This window comes from Lynx rufus, unplaced genomic scaffold (assembly GCF_022079265.1).
Source record: "Lynx rufus isolate CCGP_SWC_20201006 ecotype Redwood Valley unplaced genomic scaffold, mLynRuf1.p SCAF_29, whole genome shotgun sequence".
In the NCBI taxonomy this organism is placed as follows: domain Eukaryota; kingdom Metazoa; phylum Chordata; class Mammalia; order Carnivora; family Felidae; genus Lynx; species Lynx rufus.
Genome location: NW_025814844.1, coordinates 6,105,737 through 6,127,500, shown reverse-complemented (window position 1 = coordinate 6,127,500; position 21,764 = coordinate 6,105,737). Strand labels below are relative to the sequence as shown.

Below are 21,764 nucleotides of genomic sequence, written 5' to 3'. Positions count from 1 at the left end.
AAGATACGCATATACTGGCATGAAAAGATGGTCTAGATATGCTAAGTGGAAGAAAGCAAGTTGTAGTGAAGTGTTCTTAGCATAATTTCATTTTTCACAAACATACACTAATGTATGTGACTTAAAAAAGACAGAAGGGGCACCTGTCTGGGTGGCTCAATCGGTTAAGCGTCCAACTCTCGATTTCAGCTCAGGTCATGATCTCATGGTTTGTGAGTTCGAGCCCTGCATGGGGCTCTGCGCTGAAGTTGGGAGTTTGCTTGGGATCCTCGCTCTCTTCCTCTATCTCTGTTCCTCCCCTGCTTCTCTCTCTCTCTCTCTCTCTCTCTCAAAGTAGATAAACTTTAAGAAAAAGACAGAAGTACACACAAAGCTAAGAGCAATTGCTAGAGGCTAAAATGGCCTTACAAGGTCCCATAATTTAAAATTTTTCCCCACCTAAGTATGTATTATTTCTGTGATGGGGGCAGGGAAAGTAAATGGAAATAAATTAATAGATATTTTAAATAAATAAGCTACAGAGTTTGGACCTAATTTGTTAGGCAAGAGTGAGCCTACTATTTTTTTTTTAATTTTTTTTTCAACGTTTTTTATTTATTTTTGGGACAGAGAGAGACAGAGCATGAACGGGGGAGGGGCAGAGAGAGAGGGAGACACAGAATCGGAAACAGGCTCCAGGCTCTGAGCCATCAGCCCAGAGCCTGACGAGGGGCTCGAACTCACGGACCGCGAGATCTGACCTGGCTGAAGTCGGACGCTTAACCGACTGCGCCACCCAGGCACCCCTGAGCCTACTATTTACACTTGTAAATACTGAATTTTGGGAAGCCTTAGGGCTCACGTTTTCTAAGTATCTCAATAGTCCTTGATAGTCCTTTGCAAATCTCCTCTGCTGAAATAGCACCCTCTTCTAGCAGGTGGGGTCTGCATGCTTCCCCCAGTGGTCTACTGGGCCTCCTGCAGTCCCTGGGCACCCCTCCACCCCTACCTTACCCTTCACCCCCTATCCCCACGTGGGGAATAACCTGCCTGAATGTTACTTTTACATGGTGGATCAACAACCATTCATAGCGAGGGAATGACAAGAAACTTTAGAACTATATATATATATATATATATAAAATCTCAAGATTTCCTATGTTTCTTTCTTTTTCTTTTCTTTTTTTCTTTTCTTCTTTTCTTTTCTTTTCTCTTCTTTTTTCTGTTCTTTTCAATAGAGAGTGTGTGTGTTCAAGCGTGGAGTAGGGCGGGGGGGACACGGTGGGGACAGGGGCAGAGGGAGAGAGGGAGAGAATTCCAAGCAGGCTCCATGCTCAACCGACTGAACTATCGAGGTGCCCCTCTTGTTTTACAACAGGAAGAATTGAGAGGCCTTTAGAAGAAATCCACTTCCTTTCTTCATTCTTTAGATAGCTTTGCAGTAGACCCATAACAGACCAGGGAGGAAGGATGGAAGGGGGAGAGAGAGTGATGGACAAAGGAGGTTTCTCCTCAAATGGGCCTCCCATCCCCGGTAGATCTTCCCTCCCAAGATCAAGCTGGGAGGTGGATAAACCGTGGCTCACTTTAATTCAAATCTGTAAAACCAGATCAGCTAATTGAGTTGAGTTACCAAAGTCGAGAGACATTAAGAATGGGATAGTGGGTTCCAAATCAGGATTCTCAGCCCCTGAAGTGCTGGCCTTTTGGCAGACAGAGTAATTTTCCTGTGCCCACTGGGCTGGAAGGTGCTCATGATGGGAGCCTCCTTCAGCCAGGCCTGAGCTTCCCTTCCTGGGCCCTTGCCCTGCCTCCCGCCCATGAAGACAGGGGGCCCCATCCACTCTCTACTTTAGAGAATCAGCAACGTGAAACTCAGAAGTGGAGAAGCCAAATCAAATTGGCAAGGGCACCAAAAACCTGTGCATCAGGCTGTCACTTTGCTCCTTTCTTCTAGGGTGGATGGGCAGGGTGAGGCGATGACCAGAGATGAGGGTATATAACCCACTACCTACAAGGATGAGTTCTAGACCAGAAGTTTACAAATTACAATTTTCCTTGTTATACCTCTGTGTTGGGCAGAATAATGCCCCCACCCCAATCCCCCCAAACCCACCCTTGTGTACTATACCTCCCCACCCTAGACCACAAAGATGCCACAACCCATTCCCTAAAATCTATGGATGTTAATTACCTTTCATGGACAAAGGGACTTTTTGCAGATGTGATTAAATTAAGGATCTTGAGATGGGAAATTACCCTGGGTTATCCGGGTGGGCCCAATGTAACCAAACCACAGGGGGCTTTACATGAGGGATTCAGGGGGGTCAGAGTTAGAGAGGGAGATGAGAATATGGTAGAAGAGATGAGAGAGACACAAAGAGAGGAAAAGAGAGAGAGAGGAGGGAGGGATATTGACTTGAAGATGCCACACTGCTGGCCACAAAACAAGGAATCCAGTGGCTTCTGGAAGCTAGAAAGGCAAGGAATGGATTGTCTCCTAGAGCCTCCAGAAGAAACACAGCTCTTCTGATTCCTTGATTTTAGGACTTCTGTCTTCCAGAACTGTAAGATAACAAATTTGTATTGGTCTACAGCAGTAAATTTGCAGTAATTTGTTAAGGCAGCAGTAGGAAACTAATACATCCCCTTATTACAGTTGGCTGAGAGTCAACCACTGACAGGTCCACGTCTGATTGAAAGTTAGGTGATTCCGTGACATTTGACCCTTTCATCAAACCCAACCAAGAGTTGTTGTTGTTGTTTAATGTTTATTTACATTTGACAGACAGAGAGAGACAGAGCGCAAGTGGGGGAATGGCAGAGTGCGATGGAGACAGAATCTGAAGCAGGCTCCAGGCTCCGAACTTGTCAGCACAGAGCCCGACGCCAGGCTCAAACTCATGAGCTGTGGTGCGATCATGACCTGAGCCAAAGGAAGTTGGACGCTTACCCGACTGAGCCACCCAAGCACCCCATAACCCAACTAAGAGTTTTTTATTGCATTGATTATAAAGGCTTCTGGTAAAATAAAATAGCCACTGCAGTATAGCTCTCAGATTCTCAGACTGCCAACCACAGATCCAGAACCACTCGATGTTCACCTGGGGGCTCAACTACCATTTGACCTTCCAGGGTGTAACAAGGAGGATCTTTAAGTTAAATTAGAAATAATTGTATTTTGGGGGCGCCTGGGTGGCTCAATTGTTTGAGCTTCTGACTTTGGCTCAGGTCACGATCTCAGGGTTCGTGGCTCATGGTTCCAGGTCTCTGCTGTCAGTGTGGAGCCCCATTTGGATCCTCTATCCCCCTCTATTTCTGCACTTGCCCCGCTCACACACTCTCTTTCTCAAAAATAAATAAAAAAACGTTTAAAAAGCTGTATTTTTAAAAATTATTACCAAAGTAGGGGCGCCTGGGTGGCTCAGTCGGTTAAGCGTCCGACTTCAGCTCAGGTCACGATCTCGCGGTCCGTGGGTTCGAGCCCCATGTCGGGCTCTGTGCTGACAGCTCAGAGCCTGGAGCCTGCTTCCGATTCTGTGTCTCCCTCTCTCTCTGCCCCTCCCCTGTTCATGCTCTGTCTCTCTCTGTCTCAAAAATAAATAAACATTAAAAAAAATAAAAAAAAATTATTACCAAAGTAACAGAAACAAAGACATCAGAAAATGCAGATAAAAAACAACAAAAAATACACATCAACAAAAATCACTCATATTTTCACCAAGAAATAACCACTGCTAACACCATGGTTCTTTTTCCAGCCCTTCTTAAATACCTATATAACATTTTTTTTTAAGTTTATTTATTTTGAGAGAGAAAGAGAGAGAGCAGGGGAGGGGCAGAGAGAGAGGGAGAAAGAGAATCCCAAGCAGGCTCTGCATTGTCTGCTCTGAGCCCTACTCAGGGCTTGAACTCACGAACCATGAGATCATGATCTGAGCAGAAACCAAGAGTCGGTCGTTTAACTGACTGAGCTACCCAGGCACCCCTGTATACACAATTTTTGATGTTAATCATTCTAAAAGTATGTACACCACTTTAAAATGTTGGTATACAATGAATATCTTTCCATGCCAACAATATTTATCTGCAATACTAGTACTCAAAGTGTAATCTGGGGACCCTAGGAGTCCCAAGACCGTTTCAGGGGGTTCATGAGCTCAGAATTTTTATTTTAATTCTAATATATTATTTGCCTTTTTCATTCTCCTCTCACAAGCTTAGAGTAGTCTCCTAGAGGCTACATAATACATGATATTGCAGCAGTTTGAATGCAGGAGCAAATATGAAAATTCAGCTGCCTTCTATTAACTTTGGCATGTAAAATAATGTCACTTTTCTGTTTTTTTGTTTTGGAATATATGCTTATTTTTCATAAAATATGTCTTTCGTGTTACCTTACAGTAGAGTCTATTTTTTTTAAGTGAAATAAATGAATAGTTCTTAAATTTCTCAGTTTTAATTTCAAAAGTTTTGATAGATGTAGCACATATAAAACCTCTTCAGAGCCCTCAGTACCTTTCAAGAGTGTAAAGGGGTCTTGAGACCTGGAATTGTGAGAACTTCTGACCTACAATATTACGTTTTCATAGGTGATTTAGTCCATTGCACTGGAGTACCATAATTCATTTAACCAATAAGTAATGCCAAAGGATAGGACTTTAAAGTTGTATACTCTCAATTATTTCTTTAAGATAATTTTCAGGGATGGGGCACCTGGGTGGCTCAGTCAGTTGAGCATCCGACCTGGGCTCAGGTCATGATCTCCCGGCTTGTAAGTTTGAGCCCCCCATCAGGCTTGCCTTTGTCAGCACAGAGTCTGCTTCAGATCATCTGTCCCCCTCTCTCTGCCCCTCTCCCACTCATGCCCTCTCTTTCAAAAATGAATAAAAACATTTAAAAATTTTAAAAATATAACTTTCAGGGATGATTTTTAAAATGCACGTTTATTTACTTACTGTACAAAAATGGACTAACATCATTAAGGTAATCCACCCCCTTGGCCAATCAACTCTTTCCATCCATTCTTTCTGTTTTCTTCCAAGCAACAAAGGGGAATGTAAGGCATTTAAGACTCCTACGAGCTTAAAACTCTATCACTATTATGTCACCATTTGCAAAGGGAAAGTACCTTGTGGATCATCTAGCCCAATGGGCTCCAACTTAATCACTCTGGAATCTTTTTAAAAAGCAAATTCCCAGGGTTGTTGTAAAGATCTGAGCGCAATTCTCAAATGCTTTTATGTACATGCCAACTGCTGATGGAGGAATTCTTTTTTCTAAAATACAGCCTGAAATGAGTGCTGCGTCATCCATGCTCCGGGAGCCTTCTCCTACTTGGGGTGGTTCGCTGCAGCCATTTGTCTAGCTGTCTGTCCATCCTCTCCGAAGGCCACTGGCCTCCTTCTCGGCCAGCACCCACGTCCCCTCCTCTTTTCCAGTTCCAGTGCTAAGCACAGTGCCAGGCACTGGCTAAGGACGCAGCAAATTTTAGTGAACTGCTGAACGAAGGCTCTGCCCTAGCAGATCCTTATTCAGTTGCTCTGAGCCAGAGCCCAGAAACCTGCCTTTTTAATAAATCCGGCCTCCAACATGAGATAACAAGAGTTCAAGTGTCAGCTCTGCAAGGTAGCGGGCTGGGCTACTCCACCACTAGGTGCCTCTGTCTTGCATCCCCATACCGGGACCATCACCGCTGCCTCAAGTGGTTGCCGTAGAGTGTCACCGAGCTCGGGTACGTCAAATGGGCGGCTGCGCGACATGCACTTGCTAAGTCCAGGGACTGGGCCTCACAGAGGGTCTGCCCCAGGTAGGCGGACAAAGAAGCCTGAGATGGGGGCGGGGAAGAGGGCGGAGGGAAAGCGCGCGTGGGCGCCCGGGTGGGTGTCCCTGGGGGCCGGAGTGTGGCCGCTGTTGGGCGTGCCTCGAGGGCGGGACGGGGCCTTCGTGCGTGAGCGGGGCGGGGCCGCGGCTGGGGGCGGGACCGCGGCGGTGGGCCTGGCGGGGGGGCGGGGCCTGGGGGCGGGGCCTTCGCGCGGGCCGGGCCGGGGCCGGACTGGAGACTGGGCGCCGGGCCTGGCGGGGGCGGGGCCGGGGCGTACGCTGACAGGAGCGCCCCGGGAGTGAGAGACGCCTCCTGTCGGGAGCTGGCGGCGGCGGGGAGCCGAGGGCGGGCGGAGGGACCGGGGGAGCTGGGGGGAGGGCGGTGGCGGGCCTGTCTCTTTAAGGTGCCCGAGGCTCGCGGGCGCAGCGCTGAGGGAAGGCGCGGAGGCGCGGCCTGCCTCCCTCGCACAGCCCGGCGGCGCGCCCAGGGCTCGGGTGACTTGCGGGGAAACGAGGGCCAGGCGGCCTGGCGGCGCCACGGCGCACGGTGAGCGGGAGCAGGCGGGGCAGCGTCTGCGGCCGGGGAGGGTCCGGGCCCCGAGCTCCGGCCTCTGGAGGCCGAGGCCGCGGCGGGCTCTCGGGGCCGGGAGGAGCGGAGCAGCTCCCGCGCGGCCTGGGCCCCGCCTACGCGCTGGACGAAGTGGGGGCGCCGCCCGGTGGGTGCTGGGCGCGGGCGCGCAGGCCGGCGGCACCCCTGCGGCCCCCTCCCCTACCTCGCTTTCAGCGGCGCGTCGGCGAGCGGGGGTGAAGAGCCGCGGTGGCCTCTGCCTCGCCAACCGGCAGCTGGGGCTCCGTCCAGAGGCACAAAGGCTGCTGTCAGTGCCATCCCCCTTGGGGACCACGCACAGGTCGCCAGAGCCTGAGAAACTGGTCCCCACGGACGAAAACAGTTTCGATGCGGCACCGTTCCTGACTCCTCAGGAAAAAAGGAGAGGCCCTTTAAACAATTGTTACCTGCTTTGTACTTGCCCTTGTTGACTTGAATACTTTTTCCAGTAAGCTTTGGGGAGTAGGATGGAGACAACCATAAGGGATGCGGGGGAAAGTCCCAGTTTTAGTGAGTGTAGGTGAAAACTAGTTCTGGAAAAAAAAAATCACTTTTCAAAATACCTTCTTTGGCCTCCACGAATATGTACTGGTGGCACCAGAAATCATCCGACTTGGTATGTGCTGTTAAATATATTAGAAAGTTGGGTTACTAACGGTCTTTCGGAATACTTTGTGGGCCTCGCCAGGGCTTTCTCTTTCAAAATTGAGTCATACCTGGTGCAAAGCCCTTTATTCTTTTCACCTTCTTAGAGCTTTTGTTTTACTGTATTTTGTAATGCTTGGAGTAAAAGTTTACAGTAATCATAAAGGCTCCATAAACTCACCTTTTATCTATCTGACATCAATAATCATTTACTTTAATTGATTCTGGGGGGGGTGTTTGAGCTCGAAGAAGTTCTATCTTTTTAAAAAGCTTACTAACCATGTTAGCTTAACCACTGTTTAACCACTATCAGGATTTGTGCTGGTCTTGTTTTCCTTTTCCTTTTTAAAATGCACTGTCTTCTTAATAACGTTGCAGAATCTATGGTACCTATGGTATAGGCTTAAAAGAACATCTTCACATTTTAAGAAATTACTCGGAGTTCTTAATGCAGTTGATAATTTACTACCCCCTTGCTTATTTGCTAAGTTATTTAAGAAATGATTGTCAACTCAACTTCTTTCTCTGAGCTGCTTCAAGCTCATAGCTTCTGGCTAATTATGTGAAGACATAAAATGAGATAGTCATAAATAATCATTAGAATAATTTGCAGTTTTAAAATTTGTTAAACGTTTTATATTATGGTACTATATTAATAGTTTTTATATAGGTTTAAAGTTGAATAATGGGCCTGAAGCTAAAGTGGTGCAGTATTAAAACTAGTTATTTGCCTCAGTAATCCGGTGGTATTACACACACACACACACGCACACACACACACACACACACACACACACACATATATGTATTTGCAGTTTGCTGACAAGACATTACTATATAAAGTAGTTGGTTTTGACTGCTTAATCACTCATTGAAAAGGTCCTTTAAATGATCACTCAAAAGTTGTTTAATACAAATAATGAGTCTTGGTTTATTTGTTTTGCTTTCCATTTCTGTATTTGTTCTTCACCTAGTCCTTGCCTTTGAATTAAAGTTTCGGGTTTTTTTTTGTTTCTTTTTGTTTGTTGCTTTAGCTTCCTGGGAGTTGATTGTCTTTGAAGAACCATGAAGTCACATTCTGTTGTTATGCTTACTCTGGCCATTCTGGCGTTCCTGACTTGGGTCCCTGAGTCACTGAGTTGTAACAAAGCGCTCTGTGCTAGCGATGTGAGCAAATGCCTCATTCAGGTAGGACTAAGCATACTTTTTATTAATATTAAAACGTGGGGGCACCTGGGTGGCTCCGTGGGGTTGAGCATCCGAGTCTTGATTTGGGCTCAGGTCAAGATCTCACAGTTGTGGGATTTAGCCCTGTGTCCGGCTTAGTGCTGAGTGTTGAACCTACTTGGGATTCTCTCTCTCCCTCTCTCTCTGCCCCTCCCCTGCTTGTGCTTTCTCTCTCAAACTAAATAAATAAACATTAAAAAAATAAAATGTAGTGTAGATATACAGTGCATAGATATAGATATAGAGTATATGTGTATTACAGAGTAAGGCCTGAGTATGAGGTCAAGGCCTGAGGTACTGAACCGTGACACAGAGTCTAGGTTTTTACCCCCCATAGTTTTCTTGCATATGAGCCATGTCAGATTCAAGAAGTTTCATCTTGAAAATAATACCCGGCTTTATAAATATGCCATTACAAAGTGATGAGTATGCCATTCAGATAAAGAAAAGGGTTCCCTTGTGTTACCTAGTTTGTATACCAAAGAAGTTCAATGACTATATTTAGAAAAAAAATTTAGCTAGTCAAATAATAGATACCTTGTTCCTTCATATAATAGTTGTCTATTCTGTGCAACAAGTTATTCCAAATGTAGCAACTTAATGCAGCAAACATTTATTATTTCATGCGGCGGCGTCCGAGGCTTCAGAGTCTAGGAGCACTCAGCTGGCTGGTTCTGGCTCAGCGACTCTCGTAAGGTTGTAGGCAAATGGTCAGCTGAGATTGGAGAATCTGCTTCTAAGGTACTCGACAGTTACCTCTCTTTCAGTCTTCAGGATAAGCCTAGTGGTATAGCTACCACTTTCATTTTTCTAAAGAAAAAAATGAGGTTAAATAATTTGGTTAGGTTCGTCTAGCAAGTAAGTGGCTGTGGAACAGTCTTTGACTCCAAATCCTGTGGCCTTCCAACTAAACGTACTAGTTACTACCCCATAAAGTTGGGTTAATTAGCGGTGAACTTCACGTCTTATATAGCTGTTCCCTTTTTTTCCCCATCCCATTAGGCCATCAGCAGCCTTCTGCCTTTTGTGTGTCTGTATTTATTAGCCTCCCTTTTAGTTATTGGCTGTTGGCTAAGAAATCCAGTAACCACACATGTTAGAATTCTGTGTAATGTATGAGTCAGCTACGTCCTGGTTGTGATCCCAACATGGAGCACTTGGGTGTGTGTTCTAGAAGTAGTAAGGGTTTTGGGGCGCCTGGGTGGCTCAGTCGGTTAAGTGTCTGACTTCAGCTCAGGTCATGATCTCGCGGTCCGTGATTTCGAGCCCCGCATCAGGCTCTGTGCTGACAGCTCAGAGCCTGGAGCCTGCTTTGGATTCTGTGTACCCCCTTCTCTCTGCTCCTCCCCCACTCATACTCTGTCTCGCCCTGTCTCTCAAAAATAAATAAATGTTAAAAAAATAGAAGTGATAAGGGTTTTTATAGATTTGAGGCATTTTGTATTTATTTTGGACATTTTGGTCCTTTTCTTTAATAGTTGAACTTCTAGGAAGCCTGGCCTTTATCTGAGTGTGGTTTGCCACCATCTCATACTCTCTTCACCCTTGCTTTGCATTTCAAACCAAAACATGTAAATATTCGTGGGTTGGTTTTTAATTCTTTGGCTGTGGACTTTTTCAAGCGTAAGTAGAAGAGAGGAGTATAAAGCCCAGCAGTGACAGCAGTCATTAACTCAGGGCTACTTTGTTTCATCTGTGTTCCTCTATACTGCCCACCCCAGCTACATCTTAACTTCAGGCAAATTCCTGATACCATTTTATCATAATTCTAATCTCTACATTTTAGAGATAAGAACTCTTTAAAACATGTAGCTATTAACAATTTAGGGGGTGCCTGGCTGGCTGAGTTGCAAGAGCATGTGACTTTTTTTTCGTTTTCTTTTTGAGAGAGATAGAGGACCTTAAGCAGACTCCATACTCAGCACGGAGTCCAGTGCAGGGCTCGATCCCATGATTCTGGGATCGTGATCTGAGCCGAAATCAAGAGTCAGACACTCAACCAACTGAGCCACTCGGGTGCCCTGGAAGAGCATGTGACTCTTGATCTCAGGGTTGTGATTCAAGGCCCACGCTGGGTGTAGAGATTACTTTGAAAAAAATAAATAAAGTTAAAGATTAACAGTTATTTTGAGTAGCGTCTAATTCCATACGTGGAAGTTTTGATATGGTATGTCTGCTTAGGCTCATGCTAGCAGAAAATTTTGTAGTCTGTACGTGAAGTCTAGCTTTTGCTCTGGTCTGATGGGGAAGCTGTGATACTTCCCAGGTTGTTTCAATGTAGCTTCATAATTCATTATTAGAAATAGAGTCTCATGGGGTGTCTGGGTGGCTCAGTCGGTTAAGCATCCAGCCCTTTGTTTCGGCTCAGGTCATGATCTCACAGTTCATGGAATCGAGCCCCATTTGGACTTTGTGCTGACAGTGTGGAGACTGCTTAGGAATCTCTCTCTCACTCTATCTATGCCCCTCTGTCCCTCTCTCTCTCAAAATAAATAAGGAAAGGAAGGAAGGAAGGAAGGAAGGAAGGAAGGAAGGAAGGAAGAGAGAGAGAGAAAGGGAGGGAAGGAAGGAAGGAAGGAAGGAAGGAAGGAAGGAAGGAAGGAAGGAAGGAAGGAAGGAGTCTCACAGTGATTTTTATATTCATGTTTAGGTGGAAATTCACTTACATCCCTAGTTATTTTTGACTTTCCAAATCTGTAATTTCCATTAGTTCAAATAATTTACTTCTAAAAAACTTTAAAAAAAAACATTTATTTATTTTTGAGAGACAGAGAGAGACAGAACGTGAGTGGGGAAGGGGCAGAGAGAGAGGGAGACACAGAATCTGAAGCAGGCTCCAGGCTCCGAGCTGTCAGCACAGAGCCTGACATGGGGCTCGAACTCACAGACTGTGAGATCATGACCTGAGCTGAAGTCAGACGTTTAACCGACTGAGCCACCCAGGTGCCCCTAGTTCAAATAATTTAAAATTGGATTTTATTAAAATGAATTGCTTGGTAAAGGAATATTTTTAAAAGATAGCTTTTGGGTGCCTGGGTGGCTCAGGTGTTAAGCATCTGCCTTTGGCTCAGGTCATGATCTCACAGTTCATGAGTTTGACTCCCACACTGGGTGAGCTCGAGCCCTGCTTCCGGTGAACACGAGCCCCACTTCAGGTGAAACACAAGCCCTGGGTGAGCCCCACGTCTCTCTCTCTCTCTCCATCTCTCTCTCTCTCTCTCTCTCTCTCTCTCTCTCTCTTCTTTTTCTCTCTTTGCCCCTTATGAGATTCTTTCTCTTTGCCCCTTGTGGTTTTTTCTCTCTCTCTCTCTCTCTCTCACTCGCTTGTACCCTCTGTCTCAATCAATCAATCAATTAAAAAAAAATAGCTTTTGGTTGATATTGATAAACACCATCAAAGGTTTTTGGTTTGTTTCTTTTGCTTTTAAGATTAAAAATATGTACTATAGGGGCATCTGGGTGGCTTAATCGGTTGAGCGTCTGACTTCAGCTCGGGTCATGATCTCACAGTTCGTGGGTCCGAACCCCACGTCGGGCTCTGTGCTGACGGCTCAGAGCCTGGAGCCTGCTTCGGATTCTGTGTCTCCCTCTTTCTGCCCCTCCCCCGCTCATGCCCTCTCTGTCTCTCTCAAAAATAAATAAACATTAAAAAAATTTTTAAAAATATGTAATATAAAAAACTTAAAAAAGTAAAGAGTACTATATGAGTGTAAAAACTGGAAAATTGAGTGAGCTTCACCTGCTAAATGGTGAGTCTGGTAAATTCACTGGAAAGAAACTAGGACTTGTTTTCTTTACCATGGATTCCGTGATGCTAACGTTTCTCAGGATCTTGTTCCTTCAGAGCCAGGAATCGTCAAATCTTTCTCTGGAGTAGTGGAGACAATGCTTCTGGTGCATAGTGGCAAAGTATTTGAAATTAAAGATATTGTGGGTTTGGGGCACCAGGGTGGCTCAGTCGGTTAAGTGTCCAACTCTTGATTTCAGCTTAGGTCGTGATCTCATCGTTCATGACTTCGAACACCGCATCGGGCTCCACGTGCCTGGTTGGGATTCTCTGTCTCCCCCTCCCGCTGTCCCTTACGTGCATGCGCTCTTTCTCTCTCTCTCAGAAATAAATACACATTTTTTTAAATAAATAAAAACAAAACTATTGCAGGCTCAAGACTCGGGGATTTTCTTGTTCATTTATTCATCAGCACTTACTGGACATTGAAGTAAAATGTGATTAGTCCCAATATTTGACTGATTTTCGGGACTCCAAAACTCCGGCAGATTATTTCACATCTTCAGCTTTATTTTCCTTGTGTTCCACTTACTATCTGGGTACGTAACAAACCACCCCAAAAATCAGTGCCTGAAAACAACATTGATTTTGGCCACAAATTTGCAATTTGCAGGGCTTGGTGGGATAGCTTATGTCTGCACCACACAGCACTAGGGCAGCTTGAAGGGCTGGGGGCTACAGTTATTAGAAGCGGCATTATTCCCTAGAACTTTCTCCAATGATAGAAACAGTCTACACCTGCCCTGTCCAGTGAAGTAGAAGCTAGCAGCTATGTGTGGCTATTGAGCACTTGAAATATAACTCGTGTGATTGAAGAATAGATTTTGAAATTTTGTTTAATTTTAAGTAATTTATATTTAAGTAGCTATATGTGACTGGTGGTCGCTGTGCTGCATCTCACAAATCTGAAGGCTAACACTGGGGCTAGAAAGATTCTTCAGCATGCTCATTCTCCCTCTGTCCCTCTCTCTCTCTTTCTCTCTTCCTCACTCTCACTCACTTTCTCAGTTCTGTCTCTATATGACCTCTCTAGTGTGCTGGTTTAAGACTAGCCAGTCACCTCCATGTTGGCTCTGGGCTCCCAAGATATGTGTGTCATGAAAGAGAGCCGGAGGAATCTTCTTGCCTTTCATGGCCTCACCCGAGAGGTTACCTACTATTCCCACAATGGTCATAAGTCCACCTAGGTTTAAGTGGAGGGAACATAGGCCCTGCCTCTGATAGAGGAGCGTGAGAAGAGCATGTGGATGGCATAAAGTGCATGGACATCTTTGGGAAATACAGTATGCTACGTATTAAGTGTAAAATAAATTGGCTGGCTGGGAGATCTCAGAGTTTCCTTCTAGTTCTTTTTTTTTTTTTTTTAAGTTTATTTACCTATTTTTGTTTTGAAAGAGAACGAACAATCAGGGGGAGGGTAGAGAGAAGGAGAGACAGAATCCCAAGCAGGCTCCATGCCATCAACACAGAACCCAACGCAGGACTCTTAACTCTTGAACTATGGGATCATGACCTGAGCCAAGATCAAGAGTCGGATGCAACCAGGTGTCCCAGTGTTTTTTATTTTTATTTTATTTTATTTTATTTTATTTTATTTTATTTTATTTTATTTTATTTTATTTTATTTTATTTTGTTTATTTTTGAGAGAGACAGAAACAGAGCGTGAGTGGGGGAGGGGCAGAGAGAAAGGGAGACACAGAACGTGAAGCCGGCTCCAGGCTCTGAGCTGTCAGCAAAGAGTCCGACAAGGGACTTAACTCTTGAACTGGGAGATCATGACCTGAGCTGAAGTCAGACTGAGCCACCCAAGCACCCCCCTGCTTTTTTTTTTAAATCAGAGTAAGAAGGCCTTTTCCCCTCTTTCTTTAATCGAAGTTTAATTGACATACAATGTAGCATTAGTTTCAAGTGTACAACATATTGATTTGACAATTCTTTATGTTACTCAGTGCTCACTATGATGAGTGTCGTTACCATCTGTCACCATACAATGTTATTACAATATTATTGACTGTATTCCCTATGCAGTACTTTTCATCTCTGTGATTTATTTATTTTATACCTGGAAGTTTGTACCTCTTAATCCCCTTTATCTATTTTGCCTACCCACAGCTACCCCCCACCCCCCACCTCCCGCCACAGCCGTTAGTTTGTTCTCTGTATTTCTATTTTTAACTTTTTGAATAACGTCCTTACCGTTTCCTACAGTGGTTGCACCAACTTACATTCCCACCAATGGTATATGAGGGTTCCTTTTACTCCACATCTGTGCCAACACTTGTTATTCACTGTCTTTTTGATGATAGCCTTTCTGACTGGTGTGAAGTGATATCTCATTGTGGTTTTGATTTGCATTTCCCTGATGATTAGTGACCTTAAACATCTTCTCATGTGTCTGTTGGCCATCTGTATGTCTTTGGAAAAATGTCTCTTCAGGTCCTCTTCCCATTTTTAATTGGATTCTTTGTGTTTTTTTTGGTGTTGAGTTGTATGAGTTCTTTATATATTTTGGGTATTAACCCCTTATCAGATATATTATTTGCAAATATCTTCTCCCATTCACTAGGTTGTCTTTTTTTGGTGGTGTTTTTTTTTTTTTTGCTGTGCAAAAGCTTTTTATTTTGGTGTAGTCCCACTAGTTTGCTTTTGCTTTTGTTTCCCCTGCCTCAGAAGACGTATCTAGAAAAATGTTGCTGGGGCGCCTGGGTGGCGCAGTCGGTTAAGCGTCCGACTTCAGCCAGGTCACGATCTCGCGGTCCGTGGGTTCGAGCCCCGCGTCGGGCTCTGGGCTGATGGCTCAGAGCCTGGAGCCTGTTTCCGATTCTGTGTCTCCCTCTCTCTCTGCCCCTCCCCCGTTCATGCTCTGTCTCTCTCTGTCCCAAAAAAAAAAAAAAAAAAAAAACATTGAAAAATGTTGCTAAGACTGATGTCCAAGACATTATTGCCTATGTTTTCTTTAAGGAGTTTTATGGTTTCAGGTCTCACATTTAGGTCTTTCATCCATTTTGAGTTTACTTTTATGTGTGGTGTAAGAAAGTGGTCCAGTTTCATTCACATGTAGCTGTTGAGTTTCCTCAGCGCCATTTATTGAAGAGACTGCCTTTTCCCCATTGTATATTCTTGCTTCCTTTGCTGTAGATTAATTGACCATATAGGTGTGGGTTTCTTTCTGGGCTCTCTACCCTGTTTCATTGATCTATGTGTCTGTTTTTGTGCCCGTACCATATTGTTTGGGTCACTACAGCTTTGTGATATTACTTGAAGTCCAGAATTGTGATGCTTCACCCTTTGCTTCTCTTTTTCAAGATTGTTTTGGCTATTGGGGGTCTTTTGTGATTCAATACAAATTTTAGTATTATTTGTTCTAGGTCTGAAAGCTAGAAAATGAAAAATGCTGTTGGTATTTTGATAGGGATTGCTTTAAATGTGTAGACTGCTTTGGGTAGTATAGACATTTAAACAATATTTGTTCTTCCTATCCAGGAGCAAGGAATGTCTTTCCATTTCTTTGTGTCATCTTCAGTTTCTTTCATCAGTTTCTGATAATTTTCAGAGTATAGGTTTCTCACCTCCTTGATTAAATCTACCCTAGTTATTTTATTCTTTTAATGCAATTGTAAATGGAATTGTTTTCTTATTTTTCTTCTACTTCATTATTACTGTACAGAAATGCAATAGATTTCTGTATGTTAATTTTGTATTCTTCAACTTTACAGAATTCATTTATCAGTTCTAGTAGTTTTTTGGTGTAATCTTTAGGGTTTTCTGTATATAGTGTCATGCCATCTGCAAAGAGTGAGTTTTACTTCTTCCTTACCAATTTGGATGCCAATTATTTCTTTTTCTTGTCTGATTGCCACAGGTAGGACTTCTGGTACTATGTTGAGTAAAAGTAGTGAGAGTGGACATCCTTGTCTTGTTCCTGATCTTAGAGGAAAAGCTTTCAGTTTGTCACCATTGAATGTGTTTTTAGCTGCAGGATTTTGATATGTGGCTCTTTTTGTGTTGAAACATTTTCTCTCTAAACCCACTCTGTACAGTTTCATCATGGATGTACTTTGTCAAATGTTTTTTCTGCATCTTCTGAGGTAGTCATATTGTTTTTATCCTTCCTCTTGTTGATATGATGTATCTTGTTGATTGATTTGCAAATAGTGAACCACCCTTGCATCCTTGGAATAAATCCCACTTAATTGTGGTAAACTATTTTTTTAATGTATTGTTGAATTTGGTTTGCTAATATTTTGTTCAGGATTTTACATCTATGTTCACCACAGATATTGGCCTTTAGTTTTCTTTTTGGGGGGTATCTTTATCTGGTTTTGGTATCAGGGTAATGCTGGCTTCCCCTTTTATTTTTTGGAATAGTTTGAGAAGAATAGGTATTAACTCTTCTTTAAATGTTTGTTAAAATTCACCTGTGAAGCTCTCCGGTCCTGGACTTTGGTTTGTTGGGAGTTCTTTAACTACTAATTCAATTTCCTTACTAGTAATTGGTCTCTTCAAATTTTCTATTTATTTCTGACTCAGTTTTGGAAGATTGTATGTTTCTAGGAATTAATCTGTTTCTTTTTAGGTTGTCCAATTTGTTGGCATATAACTTTTCATACTGTTATCCTTTGTATTTCTGTGTGGTGATTTATCCTCCTTCATTTCTGATTTTATTTATTTGAGCCCACCCTCTTTTTTTCCTTGATGAGTCTGGATAAATATTTATTTATTCTGTTTATTTTTTCAAAGAATCACTTCTTGGTTTCATCGGTGTTTTCTATAAATATTTTTTTTCAACATTTTTTATTTATTTTTGGGACAGAGAGAGACAGAGCATGAACGGGGGAGGGGCCAGAGAGAGAGGGAGACACAGAATCGGAAACAGGCTCCAGGCTCTGAGCCATCAGCCCAGAGCCCGACGCGGGGCTCGAACCCACGGACCACGAGATCGTGACCTGGCTGAAGTCGGACGCTTAACCGACTGCGCCACCCAGGCGCCCCTCATCGGTGTTTTCTATTGTGTTTTTGTGTCTATTTCATTTATTTCTGGTCTAATCTTTAGTGTTTCCTTCCTTCTACTAGCTTTGGGCTTTGTTTGTTGTTGTTTGTTTGTTTGTTTGTTTTAGCTCCTTTAGTTGTTAGGTTGTTTATTTGGGATTTTTTTCATTCTTACGATAAACCTATATTGCTATAAACTTCCCTTTATGAACTGCTTTTGCTGCATCCCAAAGGTTTTGGGCTGTTGTGTCTTCATTTCCATTTGTCTTCATGTATTTTTTGATTTCCTCTTTGATTTCATGGTTGACCCATCTGTTGTTTAGTAGCATTTTGTTTAGCTTCTGTGTGTTTGCAGTTTTTCCAGAATTATTTCTTGTAATTGATTTCCAGTTTTCATTGTGGTTGGAAAAGATGTTTACTATGATTTCAGTCTTCTTAAATTTACTGATACTTGTCTTGTGGTCTAACATGTGATCTGTCCTGGAGAATGTTCCATGTGTACATGGAAAGAATGTGTATTTTGCTGTTTTTGGATAGAATATCCTGTGTGTGTCTGTTAGGTCCTTCTAGTCTAATGTGTTGTTCACAGTCGCTGCTTCCTTGTTGGTTTTCTGTCTGAATGATCTACCCACTGATGTAAGTGGGGTGTTAAAGTCCCCTGTGGTTGTTGTATTGCTCTCAGTTTCTCCCTTTATGTTTGTTAATATTTGCCTTGTGCATTTAAATGCTCCTATGTGGCATGCATAAATATTTATAATTGTTACATCTTCTTGTTCGATTGATCCCATTGTCACTGTGTAGTGCTTTCTTTGTCTCTTGCTACAGTCTTTGTTTTAAAGTCTGTTTTGTCTGATACAAGTATTGCTGCTCCAGCTTTTTTTTCATTTTCATGTGCATGGTGGATGTTTCCACCCCTTCCCTTTCAGTCTTTATGTATGTTTAGGTCTGATGTGAGTCTCTTATGAGCAGCATGTAGATGGGTCTTATTTTTTTGTCCATTCAGTCACCCTTTGTCTTTTGATTGGAGCTTTTTACAAAATGTTTTTATTTTTTATTTTTGAAAGAAGGAGAGAGAGCACACATGTGAGCAGGGGAGGGGCAGAGAGGAGGGGGACAGAGGATCTGAAGCAGGCTCTGTACTGACAGCAGAGAGCCCCATGCTGGGCTCAAACTCACGAACCATGAGATCATGCCCTGATCCGAAATCAAGAATTGGATGCTTAACTAACTAGGCCACCCAGGCACCCCTCGATTGGAGCTTTTAAAGTAATTATTGATAAATATGTACTTATTGCCATTTTGTTCATTGCTTTCTGACTGTTTGTGTAGTTCCTAAAGGTCCCTTTTTAAAAAGTCAAATTGTTAGAAGGATACATGATGAAAAACAATCCCTCGAGTAATCCTTTTTACTCTCCATTTTGTTATTCAGTTTGAACCACTTTTAATCTTCCAAGTGGTAGTTTCCATTTTCACTTCTTTTTTTTTTTTTTAATGCTTATTTATTTATTTATTTAGAGACAGAGACCACGTGCATGTGTGTGGCTGAGTGGGCGGAGGGGCAGAGGGAGACGGAGAGAGAGAGAATCCCAAGCACACTCTGTGCTGTCAGCTCAGATCCCCACATGGGGCTTGATTCTACCAACCTTGAGATCATGACCTGAGCCGAAGTTGGACAGTTAACAGACTGAGCCAAAGTTGGAACTTAACCGACTGGCTCAGTTAACTGAGCCAGTCGGTTAAGTATCTGTCTTCTGCTCAGGTCATGATCTCATGGTTTGTGGGTTTGAGCCTCTGTTCTCTGAAGCCTGCTTCAGATTCTGTCTCCTTCTCTCTGCCCCTTCTCTGCTTGCACTCTGTCTCTCTCTCAAAAATAAATAGAACATTAAATTTATTTATTTATCTATCTATCTATCTATCTATCTATTTATTTATTTATTTAGAGAGAAAAAGAGTGTGTGTGCATGAGCAGGGGAAAGACAGAAAGAGAGAATCCCAAGTAGGCTCCACATTGTCGGTGTAGAGCCCTACAAGGGGCTTGAACTCATGAACCATGAGATCATGACCTCAGCCAAAATCAAGAGTTAGATGCTTAACCATCAAGGTGCCCCTACATTTCTTTTCTTGAATGACTTTATTGTTCTTGAATTTCTAATTGTCTTTCTTGATTTGCATCATTAGTCGTTAATACCTTATGTTGTTTTAAATTCTTAGTCTGTCCTCCTCCCAAGGGAGCCTTCAGTGTTATTGTTTCCAGACTTAACTGATGGCTCTCTAGGTCTGATTCAAGCTGTCCTATAGTGCATCCCCATTGTTACTTTCCTAAGCTAGTTCCACTATTTCTTTGATTTCGTGTCTTGTTCTTTCTTAATTTACTCTCATTTTGTTGTAACATGTCTTAGAGTGTCTTCTAACAAAGGCAATATTGGGAGGTAATGTTCTGGGTGCTACATCTCTTAAAAATGCGTTTGTTCTCAGGGCGCCTGGGTGGCTCAGTCAGTTGCACATCCCACTTCAGCTCAGGTCATGATCTCATGTCTCATGAGTTTGAACCCCACATTGGGCTCTGCGCTGACAGCCTGAAGCCTGCTTTGGATTCTGTCTCCCTCTCTCTCTCTCTGTCCCTCCCCCACTCATACTCTCTCTCTCAAAAAAAAAAAAATGCATTTGTTCTCGGGGTGCCTGGTGGCTCAGTTGGTTAAACATCTGACTCGGTTTCAGCTCAGGTCATGATCTCACAGCTTTGTGGGTTCAAGCCCCGTCTCAGGCTCTGCTCTGGCATCATGGAGCCTGATTTGGATTCTCTCCTCTCTCTCCTCTCTCTCCCCACCCATGCTTTCTCAAAATAAATAAATAAATTTTTTTAAAAATGCATTTATTCTCTCACCTTATTTATACCTGATTGATGATTTGTCTGAATATAGAATTCTATGTTACTTTATTTTCCCTAGTAACTTCGAAGACATTTCCTAACTGTCTTTATGCTACTGGCATTCTATAATGGTAGTAAGAAGTCTGTTACCAGTCTGGTTTTTATTCTCTGTAGGTGCCTTTGTTAGTCTGTTTGTTTCTTCTCTCTGGAAATGTTTGCTTTCATCTCCTTATCCTTGGTGTGGGTCTTTTTGTGTGGGCATAGTGACGGACACCTTATGAATTTTTTTTAGGGAACAGGGGTTTTGTTTTGAGCTTGAGACTGGAATATTCCCTTTTATTATTATTTTTAAACAATATTCTCCCTTTTTTTCTACAACTCTGGATACTGTAAATTTAAGATAGATGCTCTAAGTCCTAGTTTTTAAAAACAGCTTTATTGAGATATAATTCTAATACTATAGATTTCACCAATTTAAATGTGTGATTCACTGGTTTTTAGTGCATTCGTTGAGTTATGCAATCATCACCACAATCTACCTTTAGAACATTTTGATCACCCTAAAAAGAAACCTCATACTCATTAGCAGTCACTCCCCATTCCTTCCTCCCTACCCCTAGGCAACCACTGTTCTACTTTCCATCTTTCTGTATGCCTGTTCAGGACATTTAATACGAATGGAATTATATAATATGTTATCTTTTATGTCTAGCTTCTTTTATTGAGCGTAATTCTCTCATGACTCACACATGTTATAATAACTATCAGTACTTCATTATTTTATGGTCGAATAGTATTCTACTGTATAGATAGATATACCATATTTAATTAATCCATTCATCAGTTGATGAATATTTGAATTGTTTTCACTTTTTGGCTATGGTGAATAATGCTGCCGTGAGTATTCATGTACAAGTTTTTAATGTGGCTATATATTTTCATTTCTTTTGGGTGTATAGCTAGGAGTGGAATTTCTGGGTCATATTTTCTGTGTTTAACATTTTGAGGAACTGCCGAAGTATTTTCCAAAGTGACTGCATACATTTCCACCACCAGTGTATGAGGATTCCAGTGAACCTATGCCCATTTTTTAAATTGGCTTATTTGTTTTTTCATTGTTGAGTTATGAGAGTTCTTTATATATTATGACTACAAATCACTTATCAGAAAACTGAGTTGCAAGTAATTTCTCTCATTCTGTGGGTTGTCTTTTTACCTTCCCGATGATATCATTTGCAATACAGAAACTTTAAGTTTTGATACAGTCTAATGATCTACTTGTCCCAATGATCTAATAGTCACAATGACCTACTTGTATATTTTCCTCTGAGAATTTTATAGTTTTAGCCCTTATATTTAGGTCTGTGATTTATTTTGAGTTGATTTTTGTGCATTCAACTTTATTCTGTTCCAGCACCATTTGTTGAGAATACTGTTTCTTCCCTGTGGAATTTTCTTGGCACGTTTGTTGAAAGTAATTGACCAAAAGGATAAGAGTTTATTTCTGAAATTTCACTTCTATCCCATTTATTTATATGCTTATCTTATGTTCTCTTGATTACTGTAGCATTGTGGTATATTTTGAAATCAGGAAGCTTTTAGCACAGAGCCCAAATTGGGGCTCCATCTCACGTACCATGAGATCATGACCTGAGCCAAAACTAAGAGTCCAATGCTTAACTGAATGAGCCAACCAGGTGCCCCCCCCCACAATAATTTTGTTCTATTCAAAGATTGTTTTGACTATTTTTGGTCCCTGGTATTACCCTATGAATTAAAAAAAATTTTTATGGGTATTGAGGAGGGCACCTTTTGGGATGAGCACTGGGTGTTGTAT

At 42.5% G+C, this 21,764-nt stretch overlaps 1 protein-coding gene across 1 annotated transcript in view; it reads left to right on the top strand.

Moving 5' to 3' along the window:
• Positions 1-6,214: 6,214 nt before the first annotated feature.
• Positions 6,215-21,764, top strand: part of TWSG1 (twisted gastrulation BMP signaling modulator 1) — a 73,694-nt gene continuing 58,144 nt past the window's right edge. The window contains exons 1-2 of the mRNA XM_047090325.1: positions 6,215-6,349; positions 8,089-8,242. Of these exons, the coding sequence (XP_046946281.1) occupies positions 8,120-8,242 (123 nt within the window). The 5' untranslated portion in view covers positions 6,215-6,349; positions 8,089-8,119. The remainder of the gene's footprint in view (positions 6,350-8,088; positions 8,243-21,764) is intronic.